The following is a 20,414-nucleotide window of genomic DNA, read 5'->3' as shown; positions in this document are numbered from 1 at the left end:
AGTACTAATGGGGGATCTGCTCAAATCATTGAATAATTCCCTTTCTGAACTCCCTGTATATTCTGATTTGGAAGACATGTTTCAGTTAATCAGGATTTTTAGTTAACAGTGATATTGTCTAACAGATATTGTCCAGGGTTTTTTTTAATTGTGAGGTTTTATAAAGTGTAGGCATGTACTTCAGCATTCAAGACTCAGTCTAAATTCAGCACAGATGCTAAAATACAGCTACCAAACGGTGGAGTGCAGCAGTGTATCTTGTGCAGCTCCTACCCCAGAGAACTTTGGACAGTATGGTATTAGTCCCCATGGAAGATTATTTACCTTCAATGTTTTAAATTATAGCAACTTTGTAGAGGTTACTTAGGTAGTTATGTCCCCTTTTACAGGGGATAATAGTTGTGGAAGGTGTAATTCTGATTGATCATCAGGTGAGAGAGATATTCAATATGAAATGTTTCCAGAGCTGTAGGTGACAAAACCTAAAGGCAGAGAACATCTACTGTCTACCAGCAAAAAAATTCTTGCATTATCCAACATTAGAGGTGGTTCAAGCTAAAGAAATGCAGTCTTATCTGATCTATGTAGCTTTGAGCATCTCTACAACAAAATAAGTATTAGATTTCTTTAATGATCAAATGTATGAAGGCCAAGGGATTTTTTCCCTAGAAACCTAAGGACCAGATTTTCTTACTGCTATGATTACAACTTCAGCTTTATAAAAATATTAAGTCAACTGTCCCCTGTTGGAGAATAGAGTCACCTGGACTGTGGGAACTTGGAAAGTAGTTTGGCATTCGTTAAAAAAAAAAGGAAAAAGAAAGGAAAATGAAAAAAAAACTGTTTAGAAAAAAGAAAAGCTTGTGCCTATGTTTGAGGTGTAAAATCCCAACAGTTTATGGCCTTTAGAAAAATCAAAGTAATTTCTGGATAAACGAAATTCCCAGAATAATCTTCTTCTACAGTACAAAGTAAATATTTCTCTATTTAGTGCTTGAAGGGCATAGAACAAAATAATGGCTTTCAGACAGTATTAACTCAGCATACACTAACATAAAAATGCCAAGGAGACTGAAAAGTTGCTCCTGGACCTATATCTCAGGGCAGCTAGGAAAGCCCAGGGCATTACAGATGGTACTAACACTGTGTTTAGGGACAAGAATCCAGTCACAGATCACATCTGGCTTGTTCTTCTGACACACTGGTTTCATCAGTTGGATTGACAGCTAGCTCAAATAGAAACTCTGCCTTCATCTGTACATTTCTGGTTCTTGAATTACATCTTATATAATGAATATGGGGCTGCAACAAACCTCAGTATAGGCCCAGTAGTTTGCCTACCTAGACTACAATGAACTCAACAAGAATGTTACAACATTGTTGATATCCCACTGTATGGTCACATGCGAGGAGGACTTGTAATACGGTATGCTGTGTTTGGTTATTAATTATCTTTTTTTAAATCTTTGAGAAGAGACACATAGACAAACTATTTGCAACTTTTTTCTAACATAAAGCTTTTACGTAGCTTCCTGACGCAGGGTGGCATGAGTCAGACCTAAAGTTCATGCAGCCATTGCTCTTGTGTTTTACCACTGCCAGTGCCATTCAGTAAGGCATATAACAGCTTAAACACAACTTGCACAGTAGACCTCTACTCTTGTTCCTCCCTGAACTTGTATTAAACAGGGAACTCAGTAGTTTTGAACTGGAATAAATGTTATGCTTTGGAGTATAGAAAGCACTATCATGAAGTCAGAAAATACGTCACATAGTTCGCCAGGGTGTGGAGTAACTGGGTTTCCTTCCTTTAGTAGTGAAAAGATAACAAGTAAGAATTAAATTATTGTCCAAAAGAAAGGAAAAAATTAGATAGAATACAACATTCCCAAGAAAACATTAACAACAAAACTATGTAATCTTCAATAGCTGTAATATCCAAGTGCTGTATAATTCACTACTTGAAATAATAATACAATCCTATAAATAGTTATAGTTCTTGAATTGCTCATCATTATTTAGGTGAAATGTGAAAGGATGTCACTCAGGATAGGGAAAATGTCCTAGAATGAAAATAGCAGAAAGGTACAATAAACAGGAACATGGCATATGAGGAAAATTAAGTAATTTCTGCACTAGGCTAAAAGCATTCCTAGGCTGAAAATAAATAGAAAAGTGAAAGTGATTCATGAAACCCAGGAGTGAAAGAGGGAAACAGAAAGAGAAAAGAGTTTGTCTTAAATGAAGAAATGGTGCGGAGAACAAAGCAGTGATTACCAGCATGTTTGGAAAAGTTGAAACTTTTCATCCAGGGCAGCATCTTTAAAGCTTACCTGCACAGATTTCAGGCTGTCCTTTATAGACAGGAAAAGAAGATAAATGCTAACATTTTCATAAGAAACTATAACAATGAACTTCTAGATTAAATCGTTTTTTTAAAAATTGGGAATGTAATGGTAACTAAATATGAGAATGCATTTAGAACACTCTCAACTGCGAGAAAGATCTTTTGCTCTACTTGAAACCAGAGAAATCCACTGATCTCCATTTTGCAAATCTGAGCAATTGGCAGGTAAGTTGACTAGAGACAAACTGTTTGTTGTTAATGGAGAAATTAGTGGCAAGAAGTTTATTAGAGTAGACTTTAGTGTCTAAATCAGAAAATTACATGGAAAAAAAAAACAGAAAAAAGATTGCTACACAAAGATAGTTAAAAAATTTATATTCCAAATAAAAATGAACAAACCCTATTTAGACATTCTGGGTTTTGCATGAGACGAGAGATTCAAAGACATTCCTTACAGGCAAATACTGTAACCCAAAATGTTAAAGTCTGAAAATGCTCAAAAAACTTTCAAATGTACTGTTCTATGTTCATATGTCTTCAGCCAGACCTCTGGCAGCTAAGGCAGAAAAGCTGACAGATGCATCCAAAAGTACGTAAGTGAGCAGGTATCCTTCAATATCACAGTGTTTTTAACAATGGAAATGGGTTCCCTTCATTCACAGGACAAGTTGAATGGCTGAAACTTGTTTCAGTCCACACAGCTCTTTACATCTCACTGAGAGACGACTATTTTGAGAATAGAATTCTCTGTTACACAGAAATAACTTGAACTTTTCTAAATTTCAGAAACTCTTGCTCAAACCATATGTCCAAACACAAAAATCATTAATAATAATTATGGCATGCACTTTAATTCAGAAAGCATGTGAAATAGAATTAATGCATGGTAAGATTAAGCTCATGATATGTCCTGCCTCATCTGTCAGTTAAAGGTCCTACATTGACAGATGATTTAGATGATACCTCATATTAATTAATTAACTGTGAGCAGTGAGTTCTCCAAGAACTTATGTTGTCTTAATGAAAGCAATAAGATAATTTCTTTCTATTTCTATGGCATGGATCCAGTGTGCATTTTTCAGAAGCCTAACATATAAAAACAAGTTCTGTGATACCACTAATCAGAAAAGGTAGGACTTCATGAAGAAAGGAGTTTCTTGTATCTTATAAAAAATAAAAAAAAAAATTATTTGCCTGTGCAAGATATATATTTTTCATTGAATAATCAAAACAGGAAAGTGGGTTCTACCCAGAGTAGAAAACCCTTGTCTATTGAACAATTTGTTTTGGACTCAGATATTCCAAAGGACACTGTGGTAAAAACTTTGTCCTTAAATTTGTGGTGCTATCTAGAAGAAAAAAACAACAAGCTTTTTCTTAGTTCTACCCAGAGATTTTTTTTTCTGGATTGATCAATTTTCTCCTACCTTCACATTTCTTGAAAAACCCACAAAGGATTTTGTATCACCTGTTTCTCTTTGATGTGCAAAACAGACATTAATTACAGTACTTCTAATGTACTGTGGACATATTAAAATGTAACCTAAGGTGGCTTGTTTTTTAATGCATGGTTTCTAGCTCTGGTAATTATTCTCATCGACCTTCTAGTAAGAAGGGCTTAGTTTGTTTTCAGAGCTAACAAGTCTGTCTTTACCTTCAGACCTGCCTTCAAGTACATGAAGAATTTCCTTTAGAATTTGGACACCTGCCTGCTGAGAGAAAGCAATATTACAGGTGAGATGAGGAGGCCTTAAACTCTGTTCCCCAGTGAGGAATTCAGAGCCTCTGCCTCAGCAGTTTGTTTCAGCAGCATGTGCTTCACTGAGGTCTCAGCTCCCTGAAAAGGCTGTTGCTTTTGGTCATAAAAATAAGTAGTGTCATTTTCTCTTTGCAATAAATTCTTTCATCCAATCGTATTCCTGTATGCAAATATACCATGGCTGGTTCAGATAAAAAAGCACAAATAAAGCCAAGAGCTCAGTCAGGGCAAAAATCACCGTATTCCCTTTATACCTTTTTTCACCTGTGTTTCAGGAACATCCTCAAACTTCTCAACTGAAGACATGAAGAAGCACGGGTCAGACAGCAATCCTGCTCTGGTTACGCCAGCACTGCCAGAACCATTAAAAGACCTGAAAATTAAGTACACCAAGGTTAGTAACATTTGCTTTTCTTAATCTTTCTTATGCATTCACTTCAGACAGTAGGATGTGCTCATTTTAACCTTATATGAACTGTGGAAACCACTGTAAACCAGTGCTTAAAATGTTTATTCTGGCTGAATTCTGATTTTACACATAGCAAGTGATCTGCAGTGATCTTTTTAACCTAAGTTAAAGCACTTGTATGTGCAAGCATGATAGAATGGTTCTATATTTCACATGGTGTGGATGTTGTTTTTCTCCTGAAACAAATTTTCAGCAGTGATAAGTTTACCAGAAAGTATAAATGGAGCAAAGAAAGGTTTCTATTATATCATTTTTCAAAACAGTGACAACAAATTAAAATGTTAGCATATTGCATTGCGTTATAATCAGATTCAAACAATTATGCCAGATAAGCTTACATAGAAAGGGATGTGTGAAAATGAAACTAAAAATAAAATTAATTCTGTCACATATTTACATTAGAGAAAATGAATCTGGCTTTGAATTTTTTTTTAGCTAAACAAGTTGCTAATAAACTAGATAGAGTCTAACTATGAAACTAACTATGAAATATTACTTCAAACTTCTTGAAATAGAAAATTCTTTCTATATAGAGTTAAAAATATACAGATAAAGAAGGCTTGAATCCAGACTTGTGTTTCAAGCTTTAAAAGACTCTTTGCCAGTTTTATATCATAATATTATATCATAACACACAGATATCTGCTAGAACTTCTTTGGCAGAAGCTTTGCCCTCTGAAACATCCAGGTAGAACTATTGATCAGAAAGGACCTCTTATCTTTGGAAATTCTTGGTTACTGTTCTTTTCTTTCTTTCTTGATACCATTGCAAGGGAAAAAATTTTATTTTCCAGAATGACTGTTTAGTTTCTTTTCCAAAAGCAGGCATTCATCTAAATTAGTCCTTTTAAATTCCATTCTATCTTTTTTTTCTAATGGAAAAACTTAACCACGTTCCAGTACATGTCTTTCTTGAATAAATCATGCAGGATCTTACTTTGTAAATATTTAACAGGAAAGATATGTAGTTCTGCCATGTGATAGCCTGCCACTGCTCTTCCTGTCTCAAAAAAAGCCCAAAACATTTTACTATTTGATTTTTTTGTTTTCCAAAGGAAAACAACTAATATGAGAAAAACACCAAATGATGTAACTGAATATGCAAGACACAAATTCCTGTAAATATTGCCATCCTTCTAAAATATTTAATTAGCAAAAATCTATTCTGTTAGTACAAAAAGGCAACCGGGAGAGAGCCAGCATCGTTGAAAAGCCTAGTTTGTAGTGTGCAATGAAGGAGAGTGTCACATAGCAAATGTTTCTTTTGCCTTGACAATAGATACCATTTCCTTGAAAGCTGCTTAATGATTCCAACTGTGTAGAAATGCAATGCACTTGTTTGCAAAATCCAGCACACCTCTGTGGAGGCTTGATTTTTCCAATGCTGTACTCATATCTTCAAATATCACATAGGATTGTCTGAAAGCCCCAGCAGTGTACTGAGGGAGTTGGGATAATAGAAATGTCACCCCATACACAACACTCATCCCACAATTTAGTAAAGCCTTTGCATTCTTGTGTTCTTACCCATCCCATTCCTCTCCTGTCCCATACAAGCTAGAACATTGGTTGTGGGTGACTAGTTACACTGGAAGATGAGGGAAGCACTAATTTCTACTGATGTATTAACCTTTCTGTCCAAAGCACCTAGAGCCAGATCCTTCATCTTCATAAGCTCCAATTTCTCTTTTTCTACCATTGCATAATACCAACAGTCATCACAAAAGGATCTGAAGAAAGATCTGCAGATGTTCTAAGGACTCTCTTTACTTATCAGTCTCTCTATTTTATCTCTATTTTATTTTCTATGTGTGAGATCATTTGTGGCTTTTCACATAGTTCACTTAACTAAATGATCTATAGATTGGTATAGCTACATGTCAGAGTAAGCCTTTTACATATTGTATAACACTGAACACTCTTCATGAAATTTTACTTTCAGCTATCAAATCAAATGTATTTTAAGCACTGAAATTGGCTTGTATTTTGAACCATAAAGTAATCTTGAATTGGTTTCATCTATGAATCTCCTTTAAAGATATTTCCATGAACCCAGTGAGTTTTGGTAGCTAGTTAAAAATGTGCTAGTAAATATTTTACTTAGCCAACGCTGAGGAATTAGACAATGATTAGACAATGTGGAGTCACAAATGCTTTCTGTCATGAGGCTTTCACATACACTAAGCCCTGTGGTACTCCTTTAATCAGAGAAACTCAGATTAGTTAATTATTAGGTTGCCAAATTACATGAAGGGGAGAAAAGGTCTGAACATTCTCTTGCTAAGCTGCATGTGGAATATCAGAAAATGTGGAAGGGTAAGACACTCTGAGTAAAGAAAAATTATAGCTAAGCGTTAAACTGTTGCAGTGACTAGCTTCAAAAACAAAGGTGAGGCATAAAACCACAAAAATGTAATTGGCGCAGCTGGGGAAAGGTAATCAGCTAGAAAGCTACTACAGAAACTTTCTAAGATCAACTCACTTTGTAGACACATAGTAACTGAAAAATAATAAAAAAAATTGTATAAATACTTAATAGAAAACATACGTTTTCAGATAATTAGTCTATTGCATGTAATTCCTACCTCAATAATAGCCTATAAGTCCAAGGGAGAGAAAAAAAATTACATGAAATATTAGCCATATATAAACTTCTTGTAAGAAAAAACCTGAGGGGGAGAAAAGAAAAGGATTTTACAGCAGTATCTATGTTGACGTATTTGTTTAAAGCTTACATTTTCCTTCTTTAGTAGTTCCTTAAGAAATGTCACATATTTTAATTTTATTGCTCAAAGAACACAGTGAGATTCCATTACATATTTTGAGACTAGTAAATTAGAACTTTCAGCACTTGAAATGAGCCTCCTCTCAGGCCACAAAATTTTAAGGCTTAAGTGTATCTGTAAAATTTACTGCCAAGTAAATTTTTAGTGAATTACTGTACTCAAGGATACCTGAATGGCTGTCACAATCTATATAACCAGGTCTGAAGAGGTGCAACAGTTATTCAGCACTCTGCACCACCTCACACAAGTGATGCTGAACTGCCTCCAGCACGCGTCCAGCCTCAGCCTTGGTGTCTCTTCCTTGTTCCTTGCCTGTAAAAACGTGTTGTTTGTGTAATTCCCTGCTTCATAGTCTACTCAAAGAAGCTCGAGAGCAGTCAAATGAGCAAGGGTTCAAATCTGGTGAACACTTTTATCTCTGTGAAACAGGAAGCTGGGCTCATTTGAAGAGTATTTTCAAGAAAAACTTTGTTAAGAGATTTAAGGCAGATTTAAGGTGGGAAAAGGCTTTGCTTTTTCTTGTACTGTAAGTTTGGAAGAGTTTCTGAAATCTAAACAGAAGACAGCTTAGACCTTTACTTCTGTATTTAAAAAGCTATCCTTAATGGCTAAGTTAGGGACGGTTCACATTTTAGTTAGTTTCGTTACGTTTCTTGACTACATCTCTGTATGAATTATAATGTAAATCAATAATAGCAAATTATATAAAAATTTGTCCCTAGCAAACAGTAAGTTTATAGATAGACGCTGAATATGGGATCAATGCAACAGCAGAAATTTTCTTTTTAAGCTGGCCTTTTAAGTTATTTTGCAGAAGCATTAAAGCCTGAAACCGTGTACAGACTGTATAATATTGAGCCCACAAACAAGGAGATCCTTATTCTAAGGAAGATTAAGCAAAAAGTTATGTTTCATGAGGTGATGACACCTAAGTAAAGACCCTAAAATTTCTTTGAGCAGAGGTATGCTGTTCATCTGAGACAGAGACGTACAGAGTCAAATGCTTTTTTCTCGCGTGCAGCACAGACACAAATATGGCACTTCCCATCTAGCAAATACTTAAAAATGAATTCACAGTTCTTTCAAAATACTCCAGAGCTGAAGGAAAAGAACCCACTGGGATGGCAGAAAAAAACCCAAAGCTCAGGTCTTGTCTCTCCATTCTCTGCTGAGGTCATCTGAATGACTAAATCAACTGTGTAAACAAGGACAGAAATACTGCAGTCTTCCAGGTAATTTCAACACCAAACAGTGGATGGTATTAGATCATTTGAACTGAAATCAAGCATTTCAGAGAAGCAAGATTTTACTGCACTATGACACTGAGGAATAAAGACAATCAGATGGTTTTTGACTGCCAGTTGCCTGGGCTTTATTTAAAACACTAAGCTCTAACAGTATACAGTCTCATATACTGGAAATCTGTATTTCCAGTTCTACTGCAAAGAAATCTGAATAGTCACCAATTCTTTGTGTTGTTGAAATTAAAAAAAAAAAAATCCTCCTAAAACTCCTGTGAAGTAACAGTTAAAAACACCTGTAACAGTATTTCTAAATTTTTTGCAAAATACACTTGTAGCTCTAAACCTCATGGGGCCTAGTCAGTCACCACAGATAACCCACTGCACAGCACTTGACACAAAAGGGTAGGTCCTTTGCATTTGTGTCTGAAGAGCTGTCAGTGGAGCTCTGACTCACTGAAAAAACACTGTAACCTATTGGAAGATGATCCCAATCATTGTTTTCCTCAGCAGGTCAAGGTTGTTGTTAGAGGCTGCTGTTAGCTGGCACTTCAGTGCTGCCTGGATTTAGAGATCCACATCCTGCGTGTAGTAAATACTCCACAGCATTTTATGGGCATGGCTGCATGCACGTTAATGAGTACAGCTGCCTGAAATGTGTTAATACAGCTTACATGGAGAGTTTTGACTTCTTCCTTTCCTGTCTTTCTTACTTTCAGTTGCAAGGCTGCTATCTAGCTTATGAAAGACATCTGGGTAACTCTGATACAGTATCATAAATATATTTAATATAATGAAGTTATGTTTTAAACAGGAATAATATTAGAAACATTAATAAAAAATATATTCTAAACTAATATTATAGGTGATATTGAGTGCTGCAATAAATGTAATTTTTAAACAAGCACTTTAAATATTTCCAAATATGGTATGTCTTTCTATTATTCCTTTCACAGACAGATATGAATTTGGCATACTGTAACATCTTAGCAGTGTTATGTTAATATTTATCTTTTACTTTTTCTCTTCTCTTGGCAATGGCTTTTTTCATATTAACCATTTAACTCCTGTCTTTGTCCTTTCACCACTGTTGGGATTTTGTGTGGATATTCTTACAACTTGCTTCATCGTCTATCAGAAGTTTCCATGAACTTAGATACTTATTTCACAGACAGCTTTTGTTAAATCAGGAGTTCGGTGGTCAGTCCTGATGGTCAGAGGTGGCAATGACACTCTGTATAAGGTACCCAGGTAAAGACAAGCAAAAACATACAGAACTGTATTAATCTAATACAGGAATGCATCAATATATTAACAGATTGTTGCCATCTCCATTTAGAGATAATAATTTAATCAATCTTGATAGTTATTTATAAATTACTCACCAGTTATTAACAACTACTCAACTAGTTTTAATACTATGCAGAAAATGTATTCCCTGAAATCTGTCACATTTTCATAGCATATGTGGTTGAGGTGGAAGGATTTAGTCCTCAGGTTTCTGTGAAAAAAAGCATTTATCCTGCGGTTCTGGTGTCTCGATATTGTCTTGACCTGAGTCATCCACTGTCTACTTTGCCAATCCCAAAGTATTTTCTAGGTTTCTATTTCTAAGTTCCTGCTACTCTAAGCAGCAGCACTAGGTTCTTTGTCCTAATGGAGAGGAGGCAAGAATCACGTCTTTCCCGCTAGCTAGTCTCACAGCTAGATTCCAGTGAGGAAAGGTGAGGCAAGATGACTTGATTCTAGAAAGAAACAAAATTTGAGCTCAAAATACGTGGTACAGTCATTCAGAGCCTGACATGGCCTCAGAGGTGAGTACAAAAAAGATCTCATATTCATGCCTGCAACACAATGGCACTGGAAGACAGGGAGAAAGGAGGGCACCAGCCCACCAGCATCAGGAAGGTGGGCTCAGATGCTGGGAAGACAGCTTAGCATGGCACCCCAATTTCAGTCCTGACCTGAACCCAGAGAGCACAGAGAGGGTCAGGCAGGGAAAGTCAGGTACTGTTAAGTTTGGATTGTATACTTTATCATGTCCACTTCAAGAAGCAACCTTCAAATCACTTATTAGCAGCTTATCCTCCTCTTTTCAACAGCTGTGCATTTATCAGGTCTTTCCAATGAGCATTTCCTTTCTGTTTCGAGGTTAACCTACAGTTAAAACAAAATTAAACCACTCTGACCATTTTACCAACAGTACCTCAGAGACAGCAGGCTGTAGAGTAGTACAGGTCTTGTGCATCCACAGGTAAGACCCAGGATCTGTTTTGCATTTGTGAACAGAGATAAGTACCTCAAATTTCACACAGAAGTCCGTATGCCTGGCCTAAGCACACAGAACCATCTGGGTACAATTCTGTGCACTGTGCCCTAGTATAACCCTACTTGAGCAGGGTGATTGGACCATATGACCCCAATGTGGTCTCTTCCAACCTTACATATTCCATGATTATGTAATTCATTCAATTGACTATGGCAGGGTTTTTTTCAGTCTCAGATTTAATTTCAAAAAATTGTATTATTGGTTTTGTTTGTTTGGGGTGTTTGTTTTGGTTCTGGTTGGGATTCTCTTTTTTTGGCAGGAGAGAGTGAAGAGAATCAAAGCAAAGCTAAATACAGCAGTGGTATCCCAGATATTCTTAATATACTACACTGACTAAATCCAAGGACTGTGTTTTCTTCTGTGAGGCTGTGTAACAGAAAAGCCCTTCATTTTTACCAGCCCTGTGAGCCCAGGAAACTCAGGCAGTTTTCCATAGGTCATTTAGGACTTCCCTGTTACTTCACAGAGTGGAAGGACCCCTATGTAACAGCATATTTTTATGACATGAAACAAAGTAAAAATACAGTGTAGGGAAAATTTGCCTCTCCAAAGGAAGTCAATTTTAAAAAGCTGATCCTGGTTGAGTGCATGTGTGATTACTCATCTCTTTAGAGTAACGTAGAAACAGCTATCCAGTTTTAGTTCAGGCCTCTATCAATCCGGCAGCTCTCAGCTATGAAAGATATGTTTATTCACTAAAACATGTAACAGACAACAGCTATGTATGCATTACTAATATTGTTGCACTCTTTCTTCCCCTGCAGATATTTATAAACAACGAATGGCATGATTCAGTCAGTGGTAAAAAATTTGCAGTCTTTAACCCCGCAACTGAAGAGAAAATCTGTGAGGTTGAAGAAGGTGACAAGGTAGGGTTTTCTTTCTTGAACTTAACTGTAACTTTAATTTCAGTGGATCTTAAAAGCAGGAAAGCAAGCAGCCATTTGTGTGATGTAAAACATCACCTCAGATGTACCTGATTCATCCTGTATACCTTCTTCCACAAATAAAATTCTTAGCCCTTTTTTACTAAGCCATAATATTTTTTTGTAAAGAGACACTGAAAAACTGCTTTACCTTGGGCTCATATGAGAAAAGTTCTGAAGAAATATTTTTGCTGATTTGTTTTACTAATATTATTGATTCTTTTTCTTATCTGTCATGAGTGATATCTAAAAATATAGTTGGGATTTTATTTTTTCTGGTTTTTTTTCTTTACATGTAATATAATCATTTATATAAGGCTTTTCCTTATAGATAAAATAAAGAGAACAAATACTTATAATTCCCCGCAGACTTCGTGAAGATGATCACTAACATCAGTATTTTTAGCTATATGTCTTCTCAGCACTGCCCCCTTCAAATATCTTGTTTTGTGAAAAACATACTGGAACATAGTCCTAAAAATTACACTGAAGCTGAAGGTGGCCTATCAAATAGTCACTAATTCCTCCAAATTTGATCAAATTAAAGCATGTTGAATCAATGAGTGTTCAGCAAAGGACTAAAAAACTTGTGGAAAACTGTAAAGAAATATTTTTTAAAATATATTTATGAGATTCTGTAGTGGAAAGTTTCGGATAGATGACATGTAATCAAAGATATAATGAAAACCTAAGACCTAATCTCGGTATTTTTGTTGCATTATGTGTTTTTCTTACAAACAGGACTTGTCTAGTGCATACGGTTTAAATGTAAGTAAAGGGGTAGTTTTTTAAATAGGACGGGCAATGTTCTTAACAGAATTAAAGTTCTGACCAAAGAAAGGGTTTTTTTATAAATTCTTAGAAAGTAAATACAAGAAGTGAAAGTTTTATTTCCAATTCGCAAGATGACTGTAACTGGAAAGAAAACTGATTTTGATATTACTGGTTTTGTTCTTGTACATATTTATTTAATTTTCTATGCTGCCCTGTCAAAGTTAATCTTGCATCCAAAGGGGAATTTTTTTCATTTTTCTCACAAAATGATATATTAATTTTAGTCAAGAAAGATGCATATTTAGAATGTTTTGTATAACAAGCTTTTTTTTAAGCTCAGCATAATAATGTTAATTAAACACCTTTTTATCCTGTAGAAATAATGTAAAACTTGTTTGTCTGTATTATAAGTTCACCAAAAGTTTACTGCCAATATAATAAGCACATGCTTTTCCAGAATTATTTATTTACTGTAGAGAAATTCACACTGAAATAAAATTCTCTTTTGAGAAATACATTCAGAATCATCTTCTCATTAAATCTTTGTTACTCTGATCTGTAATTTCATCCTAATAATCTTTGTCTCTAGTGTTGTCTAGCATTTCAGCAATAGTGACCACCAATTTCCCAGAAGGTTATAATGAAGACACATTTTAAACATTTTCTTAGAAAAACATGGCTGAGAAAGTCTGGCTTTTAATTATTTCATATATTTAGCCTGGAGTTTTTCAAAGGTTTTGCTTTTCTTTAATACCAGCTACCTATACATAGTGCTGAGACTCTGATATTTGACCATCTTCAAATTAAATTACTCATAACCTGCAACTGTTCAGTTACCATTTAAAATTTTTGTAGCTTTCTTTCCTTACAAGCTCTCTAACAACTCATTAAATAAAGAGATAATACTATTCAACATACAGGTTTGTTTTCTCTTCAATAATTTTGCAAACTGATGTGTGATGACAACTGCTATTAACTAAATTGCCTAGTGAATTGCACAGATCTAGTAAATTACACAGCCATTATGAACCTAATATGCAAGAGGCTAGACTTCAGATAACGAGCCAAGAGATTTTAGGAACTTAATTTGTGCTTACAATAGGGTTGACAAAGGGCTGTCCACTGCCTTGCAGTGGTATTTTAGAAAACAAGAGGAGGTTACAAAGCACAGACATATATGTGGGTGGGAATTGTTTTCTTCCAGTTTGATGGTTCTTTCAAACTACATTCCTAATCCTAAAGGCCCCTAGTAATAATAAAGCAGCTCACCAAATTGTCAGCATACATAAAGTAAATGTACTTCTGTAAAAAATCTAAACAGAATCAGAAAGAATTCTTCATACTCACAGTGTAGATTTTTGTAATGAAATTAGATTTCATACAGTTGAAGAACAATCTTTTTTTAATTATTTTTCATTCACAGCCCTATATTATTCTTTTATGATTTTTCTTGGTTTTAATTATTTCTGCACTTCTAGTAGAAAGAACACTGGGCAATGTAGTTTTAATTTACATGATTCATATTCATATGACTTTTTTTCCCCTTATCCTTTTCCATTTAAGGCCAAGCCACAGCCCTTGAGTCCTATTGCAAAGATGTAGAAAATTTATTATAGGGGTCACAGGTAGTGATGAGCTGTTTGACAGCATGCTGACTGATTCTGAAGAAAAGCAATTCTTCTTACTTTGGTAGATTTCAGCTACCTGGTGTAGGTGACTGGTCAGTATTAGCCTATAGTAATGTCTATGCTATTCATATAGTTCCTTCCTATCTTCTCCCAAATTTCCTAGAAAAAACTTTTGGAAGTTCTGTGGCCTTCTGCCTAAGAGGTCTGTGCTGGGCTTTCCAAGCCGCTAACACACCCCACTCACAGCATCCTAAAATTAGTTGATGGCTACCAACACCAGTTAAAGATTCAAGATCTGGTTCACATTTAAAACAATTGACCTTGGTGTTGACTTAGTTGAATTTGCTGATTTAGTCAACCTTGATAATGATTTCCTTGAAGGGGATTTTAGCAAAGAGCAGCACAAAAAGCGTTTGAAAGAAATCCTTTCAATATTGGATGCAAATTTCTCTGGCAAATGTGGCATATAAAGAAACTTCTTTTTTTCTTTTTTTTTCCTCAGAATTTCTCATTTCTGATTAAAAACTAGGATAAACCTCCTTTTTATGTCACTGTTTTCATTTGTAAATTTTACAAGAATTATGAAATGCAGAAGAATTCCAAATACTAAAAGCCTTTTTTCAAGAGATTGTAATTGGTTTTTTTGGATCCTGGAGCACCCTTTGCACAGAATTGTTTCACTGTAGATTTTTCTTCCAAAGTGAAAGCTAAATGATAAATAATAAAATATGCTATAAGAAACATTAATGGACTGAAAAATTAGCTGCATATGCAAAGACAGTGCTTAGACTTTAAAATATTTAGGCTTAGCATTTTAAACCTGGCTTATTTTTAGTTTTTGAAATAATTTTATACATAAATATTTCTTGAAACTTTCAAAAATAAATTTATTGATTTGTCTTCCTTAATAATAAATTTGTGTTCATTTTATGAAGCATCCTAAGGAACATCCTAAGGAGTTTTTCTAACCTGGTCTTCATTACACTGTGAGATACTTTCAGATGATGAGCAATTAAGCATTTAACTTACAGACGTGGCATCTCTTTGTAAATGAATGAGATTAAATTGTATCATCAGTGTAAGTGCTTGGTGTACAGAAAGGGCTTAAAAATCTAAATTTTAAAAATAGAGTTATTTTCTATATTTTTATTTTAGAAGCCTGGAGAACCTATCTGTTTCTCATACAATTTCACATTGCTGATATAGCAAGGGAAGTGTTTGAAAGAAAATAACCCACGTATTTAACATTACTGTTACTAATTTTGATTATATTGGGGTTGTTCCTCTTATTTAAACTTTATGTTAAGCTTATGCTAAACTTTACTTGTTTAACAGCAAAAAAGGATGATGGCAGAACCAATTATTGATGGCAGAACCAATCACTGATTATGTAAGTTTTTTTGTTTTCCCCACAGGCGGATGTAGACAAGGCAGTTAAAGCAGCTAGAAAGGCTTTTGAGCTTGGGTCAACCTGGCGTACAATGGACGCTTCAGAGCGAGGAAGGCTCCTGAATAAACTAGCTGACTTAGTGGAAAGAGACCGTCTGATTTTAGCTGTGAGTATGATATGTGAACATAGGGACAAGGAGAAAAGGCCTGATTTTAAAAGAAAGGTGCAAGCAAGTTTAACATGCCTCATCTTTTGAAAGCCAGGCTGTCTCAACACATGGTTTTCTTCTCTCTAGCAAATGGACATCACTAAGCTGGCTTGCACTCGAGTCTATTAACACCCTATATCCACAAAGTAGTTGATTATTTGATTAGCTTTAAAGTGATACTTAAACTATCTACTATCACAGTAATTTGAATTGCTGATTCTTAAGGACACACAAACATAGATCACATGGTTAATGCTTGTCTAAACCAAAGACTGAATTGAGGCCTAAACTCAAGTCAAAGCCTGAATCAAGGCCTAAACTCAAAGCTTGGCTCAGTGTTTATAGATGATACAAGTCAGAACTGGGAGAAACTTTGAATTTCAGGGCTCTGTAGCTTCTTATCGCTGGTCCTTCATTAACTCCAGCTTGCAACTAGCAATGAGGGATAAAGCTTAACCAGAATCAAAGGGAACAATGGATTATTTTAAGAAGAACAATAACATGAGCATTGGGGAATGATGTCCACTCTTAAAGAACTACTGTGTATTGCCTATTTTACCACACTTAACAGAAGACGCATAACTTGTAATGTTCTCACCTACAGATTGTGAACTAAGGCAAGAAAAGACATGTAAAATAGAAATGCACCACCAATTTGATAAAGGCTGGTATCCTTTCCTCACTGTTTTAAACTCCACATATGGTACTACTATTAAGGTGATTTCTCTGCTACTTCAAGCACATTCTGGAATCAAAATTTAGGTGGGGTAACTGTTTGTGCTGAATATGAATCCTGGTTTTCTGCCAATTGCATAAAAAAATTTAAAGAGAAGGAGGAGTATCCAACATTCAGGATCATCACTCAGACTGGTCTAGTTACAGTTTAAAGTATTTAGCCATTCGCCACAAAACACACTGTAGATAAGCTCATAAAATTTAAACCTTCAAATATGTAAAATCTGCAAAGCATCTGCTGCCCATTATATGTCCTTACAACTATAGAAGAGTTTCTCAGCAGAAGCCTTGGGCGAGTGGAACTTACACCCTTTAAAATGCTAGATTTGAGTTGAGAGAGACAAAATTTGAAGAGAGGTGTATTTTTAATAGAGAAGTATGCTCTCTTGTCCATTAAATAATTGGATAAGCTGGCATTTATTTCTTTATTGTATTATTTATTTATATTATTTACTGGTTTATTTGCATTACAATTGCAAAGAGGATGAAGATACCATTTTTTTTTCCACAGGAAGGATGACACATTGAATTAGTTTTTGTTCCCATTTGCCATTTTCATAATATGAAAGAATTGCTTTTCTCTGGGGCCCCTCCCAACTTTCTATTTTACTGACTTTATTTCTATTTCCTACAGCTTAGTCACATTATTAACTATTTCCCTTTTCAGAAAAGGTATGTATGAGTGAAGTGCTTTCCAGACTTTGATGAAGAGAGATTTTCTCCACTCACAGTTTATTCTACCAGTAAAACTAGTACTATAGAGTAACACATACTCCTGTGCACTAGAAATCAAAATAGATGTCCAAAGCTAATTGCAAAGTTATTTTCCTGTGTTCATGCATTTGACCAGGATGAAAATTATTCCGTTTCAGTGCTTTGTTATGCTTCAGAGGCTCAGCACACCTGTAGATAGGCAACTGAAAAAATAAGTCAAAGCAAGGTACTGAAAGAGCCGCTGAGAATTGTGTTTCTTAGGTTTCAACCTGTTGTGATGCTGAAAGCGAAAGAATGCATAAGTTTGAGGCCAGGGAATAATTTTCTCCCGTGTCCAAACAGAAAAAAAAAAGCACCAGATACATCAGTTTCTTGCTGCTAAGAGCCATAAAGCATTGCTATCTTCTCTCTTTGTTCTGTTCTCTTCCCAAGTATGATATCTGAAATGTGCCCAGTTAACTAAAATTGTGGACTTCACAGGGGAGTTGCTGGTGAAAAACTGTTCTTGAAGATCAGTCTGTTGATCCAACCTGAAATAATAAAGAATGTCAATGTGATTAGATCTTAAAACCACAGTTTAGATCTTAGAACTATAGTTTAGGCTCCCCGTCCTGAATATTGTAACTGGATTGTTCATAAAATCGAAGGTCCTTGATTTCTCTGTTTTGGAAAAGTTGAGAAAAATGTTCTTGAAGTGTCAAAAATATGCTGACACTATTTAAGAACTGCTCATGATCTTTATGTCCCAATAGTAAGGGGCATGGAAATTAGTCCAAACCACACTCCTTAGATTTGGCTGGAAAGCAACCCTATTTAGAGCTGGTGTCTCTGTGGGTGGAATAGAATTGCTCAGCCAAAAAGTTGTATATCTTGAATGAATATTTACAGATCGTTAAAAGTTTATATCTACCTGGCATGGAGTGTCAGGCCATCTGCTGTTGTCTTCAAATAAGACCAGTTAGTTCACTCAATTACTAGTTAGCTAATAAAAGAGAGTCTCTTCTCTATAAGCATTTATTCTTCATACTGAATTTTTCTCACTTAAGAGTCCTAGATGGCTCAGTTCTTTCCTTTGCACATCAAACACTCAAGGTGTATTTAGGGTATTTTATTACAAGATTTGAGTCTTCTTGCTGGTGTTTGAGGAAAACCACTGATTTTATTTGCATCAGTTATTTGCATCAGTTTCCTCCCTGATCTCTTGATCTGTGCTTGCAGAATATTTAATATAAACTAGAACTGTGTAATTGATTCATAGGGGAGAGATGTTTTCTGAGTAAATCTTACCATTACAAACATGTCATGATCATGCTATCTGCATAGCTCAATACAAATAAACCATCATGAAAATTTCTCACGTGTAAATTGCTACATTCAGTTTTTCAAAATGTGTCCTTCACAGGGGAATTCATCTAATGCTTGTTCTAAAGCTGAAATCCTCAGAGTTAACTACCAAAAGCTAAATTACAAAGTACAAGCAAAAGAACCGTTATCAGTATTTGATATTTTTTTGAATTGCTGTTGTCTGCAGACAATGGAAACCATTGATGGTGGGAAGCTCTTTTCCATGGCCTACCTAATGGACTTGGGTGCCTGTATCAAAACTTTACGCTACTGTGCAGGCTGGGCTGATAAAATCCATGGACGTACCGTTCCAGTGGGTGAGTAGTTCCGAGATAACAAAATTGGAGAACTGAGGCCAACGCAAGCTGTAGATAACTGCCTTTTATCTAAAAGTTGTGCAACATAGAAAATATCTCAAATGGAAAATATTTTAGAAAAGGTTTAAGATGGGTTATTAAAGATTTATTATAGTTCTCAGTTTAAACATTTAGTGTAGGTCTTCACATTTATTTCTTGTTCTATACACTACTAACAAGAGTTGTTTATGGACCGAAAAAATTAAGCTGCGTGTACATCTAAGAAATGTGGTAAGCTACTTTTGCATAGCATTGTATAGTTTATACAAGACTACAGTAGTGGGACCTGGGTGTCTGGGTATTTAAGCAAAGATTAGCACAAAGCAGTAATATTTATTTCAGTGATTGGATAATCTATTAGGAAGAGTAAGTACTAAGAGATAGGAATGAGGAAAGAGTATTTGCTAAGATTTCATTCCATTCCCTTTCCCATTAAGCAGCTCTAGGAAAACATTGTCTCTCTAGCTACCTTCTCTCAGGAAGACAAAGAAAAGGATGGTAATAAAGAAGGAATTAAGGGAAAGGTAATAAAGAAGGAGTTAAGGAAAACTAGAGTGATAAATACTTCCAACTTTTTTCCTCATGTAGACCTCTATGCTAGGTTTAATGGAACACATATTTATTTGAATCAAAGAGAATTTTATATTTAATGGATTTGATTTAAGCTAAGATCTAATATTAAAAAATGTCTGATATGTACGTAGGATTTAAAAGAGAACTTTCTGAAAGAAAAAAAAGGTGATAAAAGAAATGAGGAATGCTTGTTGGTGTGCTGTGCATACCATATTGAGAAGCAGGGTTATCACTGCAAAAAGTCAGTCAGACTGGAAAAATCAAACCTTGGAGCTATGAAGAAAGTAGACATTGAATCCAGATGTATTTTATGGCTTTTTGCATAGTTAAGATTTTGAAAATATCATTTATAAGTAAAATCGTATCCAGTTAAGTTTGGTACCCAACTTTATCATTTTTCTGATCTAACTGTTTCTCACAAATGCTTTGTCTGAATGCCTAATTTTTTTCTTTTTCCCATAGATGGAAACTTTTTTACATTTACAAGACATGAGCCTATTGGTGTTTGTGGCCAAATTATTCCTGTAAGTTGGAACTATTTATGCAAAACACAAATGTTCCTTGTTACAAATGAAAATGCTTTTGAAATTTTACCTCTGCAAGTGCATTTGTGAAACATCCCTAAGCAGAAATTTTCAGGTCCTGAAAGACAGAAACCATCCTGAGTACTGTAATTCTGATTCATCAGTTTGTGATAAGTCAGTTTGGTCCAACCTTGCCCTCTCCTTGCTGTATATGGAGAGAAAATAAATATCAAAAGTTTGACTTATAAAATAATTTGAAAGATGGAATTTTGTTTCATAGAAACTGAAAGAATTAGAAACAAACATATAAG

The 20,414-nt window shown here is 35.1% G+C and overlaps 1 protein-coding gene across 3 annotated transcripts in view; it reads left to right on the top strand.

Annotated features, from left to right (window-relative positions):
- ALDH1A1 (aldehyde dehydrogenase 1 family member A1) overlaps positions 1 to 20,414 on the top strand; it is a 47,443-nt gene that overhangs the window by 12,244 nt on the left and 14,785 nt on the right. The window contains exons 3-8 of one of the 3 annotated variants that reach the window (XM_048292838.1): positions 4,008 to 4,081; positions 4,382 to 4,500; positions 11,696 to 11,800; positions 15,675 to 15,815; positions 18,838 to 18,967; positions 20,042 to 20,103. In XM_048292838.1, the coding sequence (XP_048148795.1) occupies positions 4,411 to 4,500; positions 11,696 to 11,800; positions 15,675 to 15,815; positions 18,838 to 18,967; positions 20,042 to 20,103 (528 nt within the window). In that variant the 5' untranslated portion in view covers positions 4,008 to 4,081; positions 4,382 to 4,410. Of the gene's footprint in view, positions 1 to 4,007; positions 4,082 to 4,314; positions 4,501 to 6,818; positions 6,892 to 11,695; positions 11,801 to 15,674; positions 15,816 to 18,837; positions 18,968 to 20,041; positions 20,104 to 20,414 lie in introns of those variants that run through there. The other 2 variants (XM_048292837.1, XM_048292839.1) reach the window with 2 other exon arrangements.

The sequence above is a fragment of the Corvus hawaiiensis genome, chromosome Z (genome assembly GCF_020740725.1).
Source record: "Corvus hawaiiensis isolate bCorHaw1 chromosome Z, bCorHaw1.pri.cur, whole genome shotgun sequence".
In the NCBI taxonomy this organism is placed as follows: Eukaryota; Metazoa; Chordata; class Aves; order Passeriformes; family Corvidae; genus Corvus; species Corvus hawaiiensis.
Note: the sequence above shows the minus strand (reverse complement) of the source record. Positions and strands in the feature narration are given on the sequence as shown.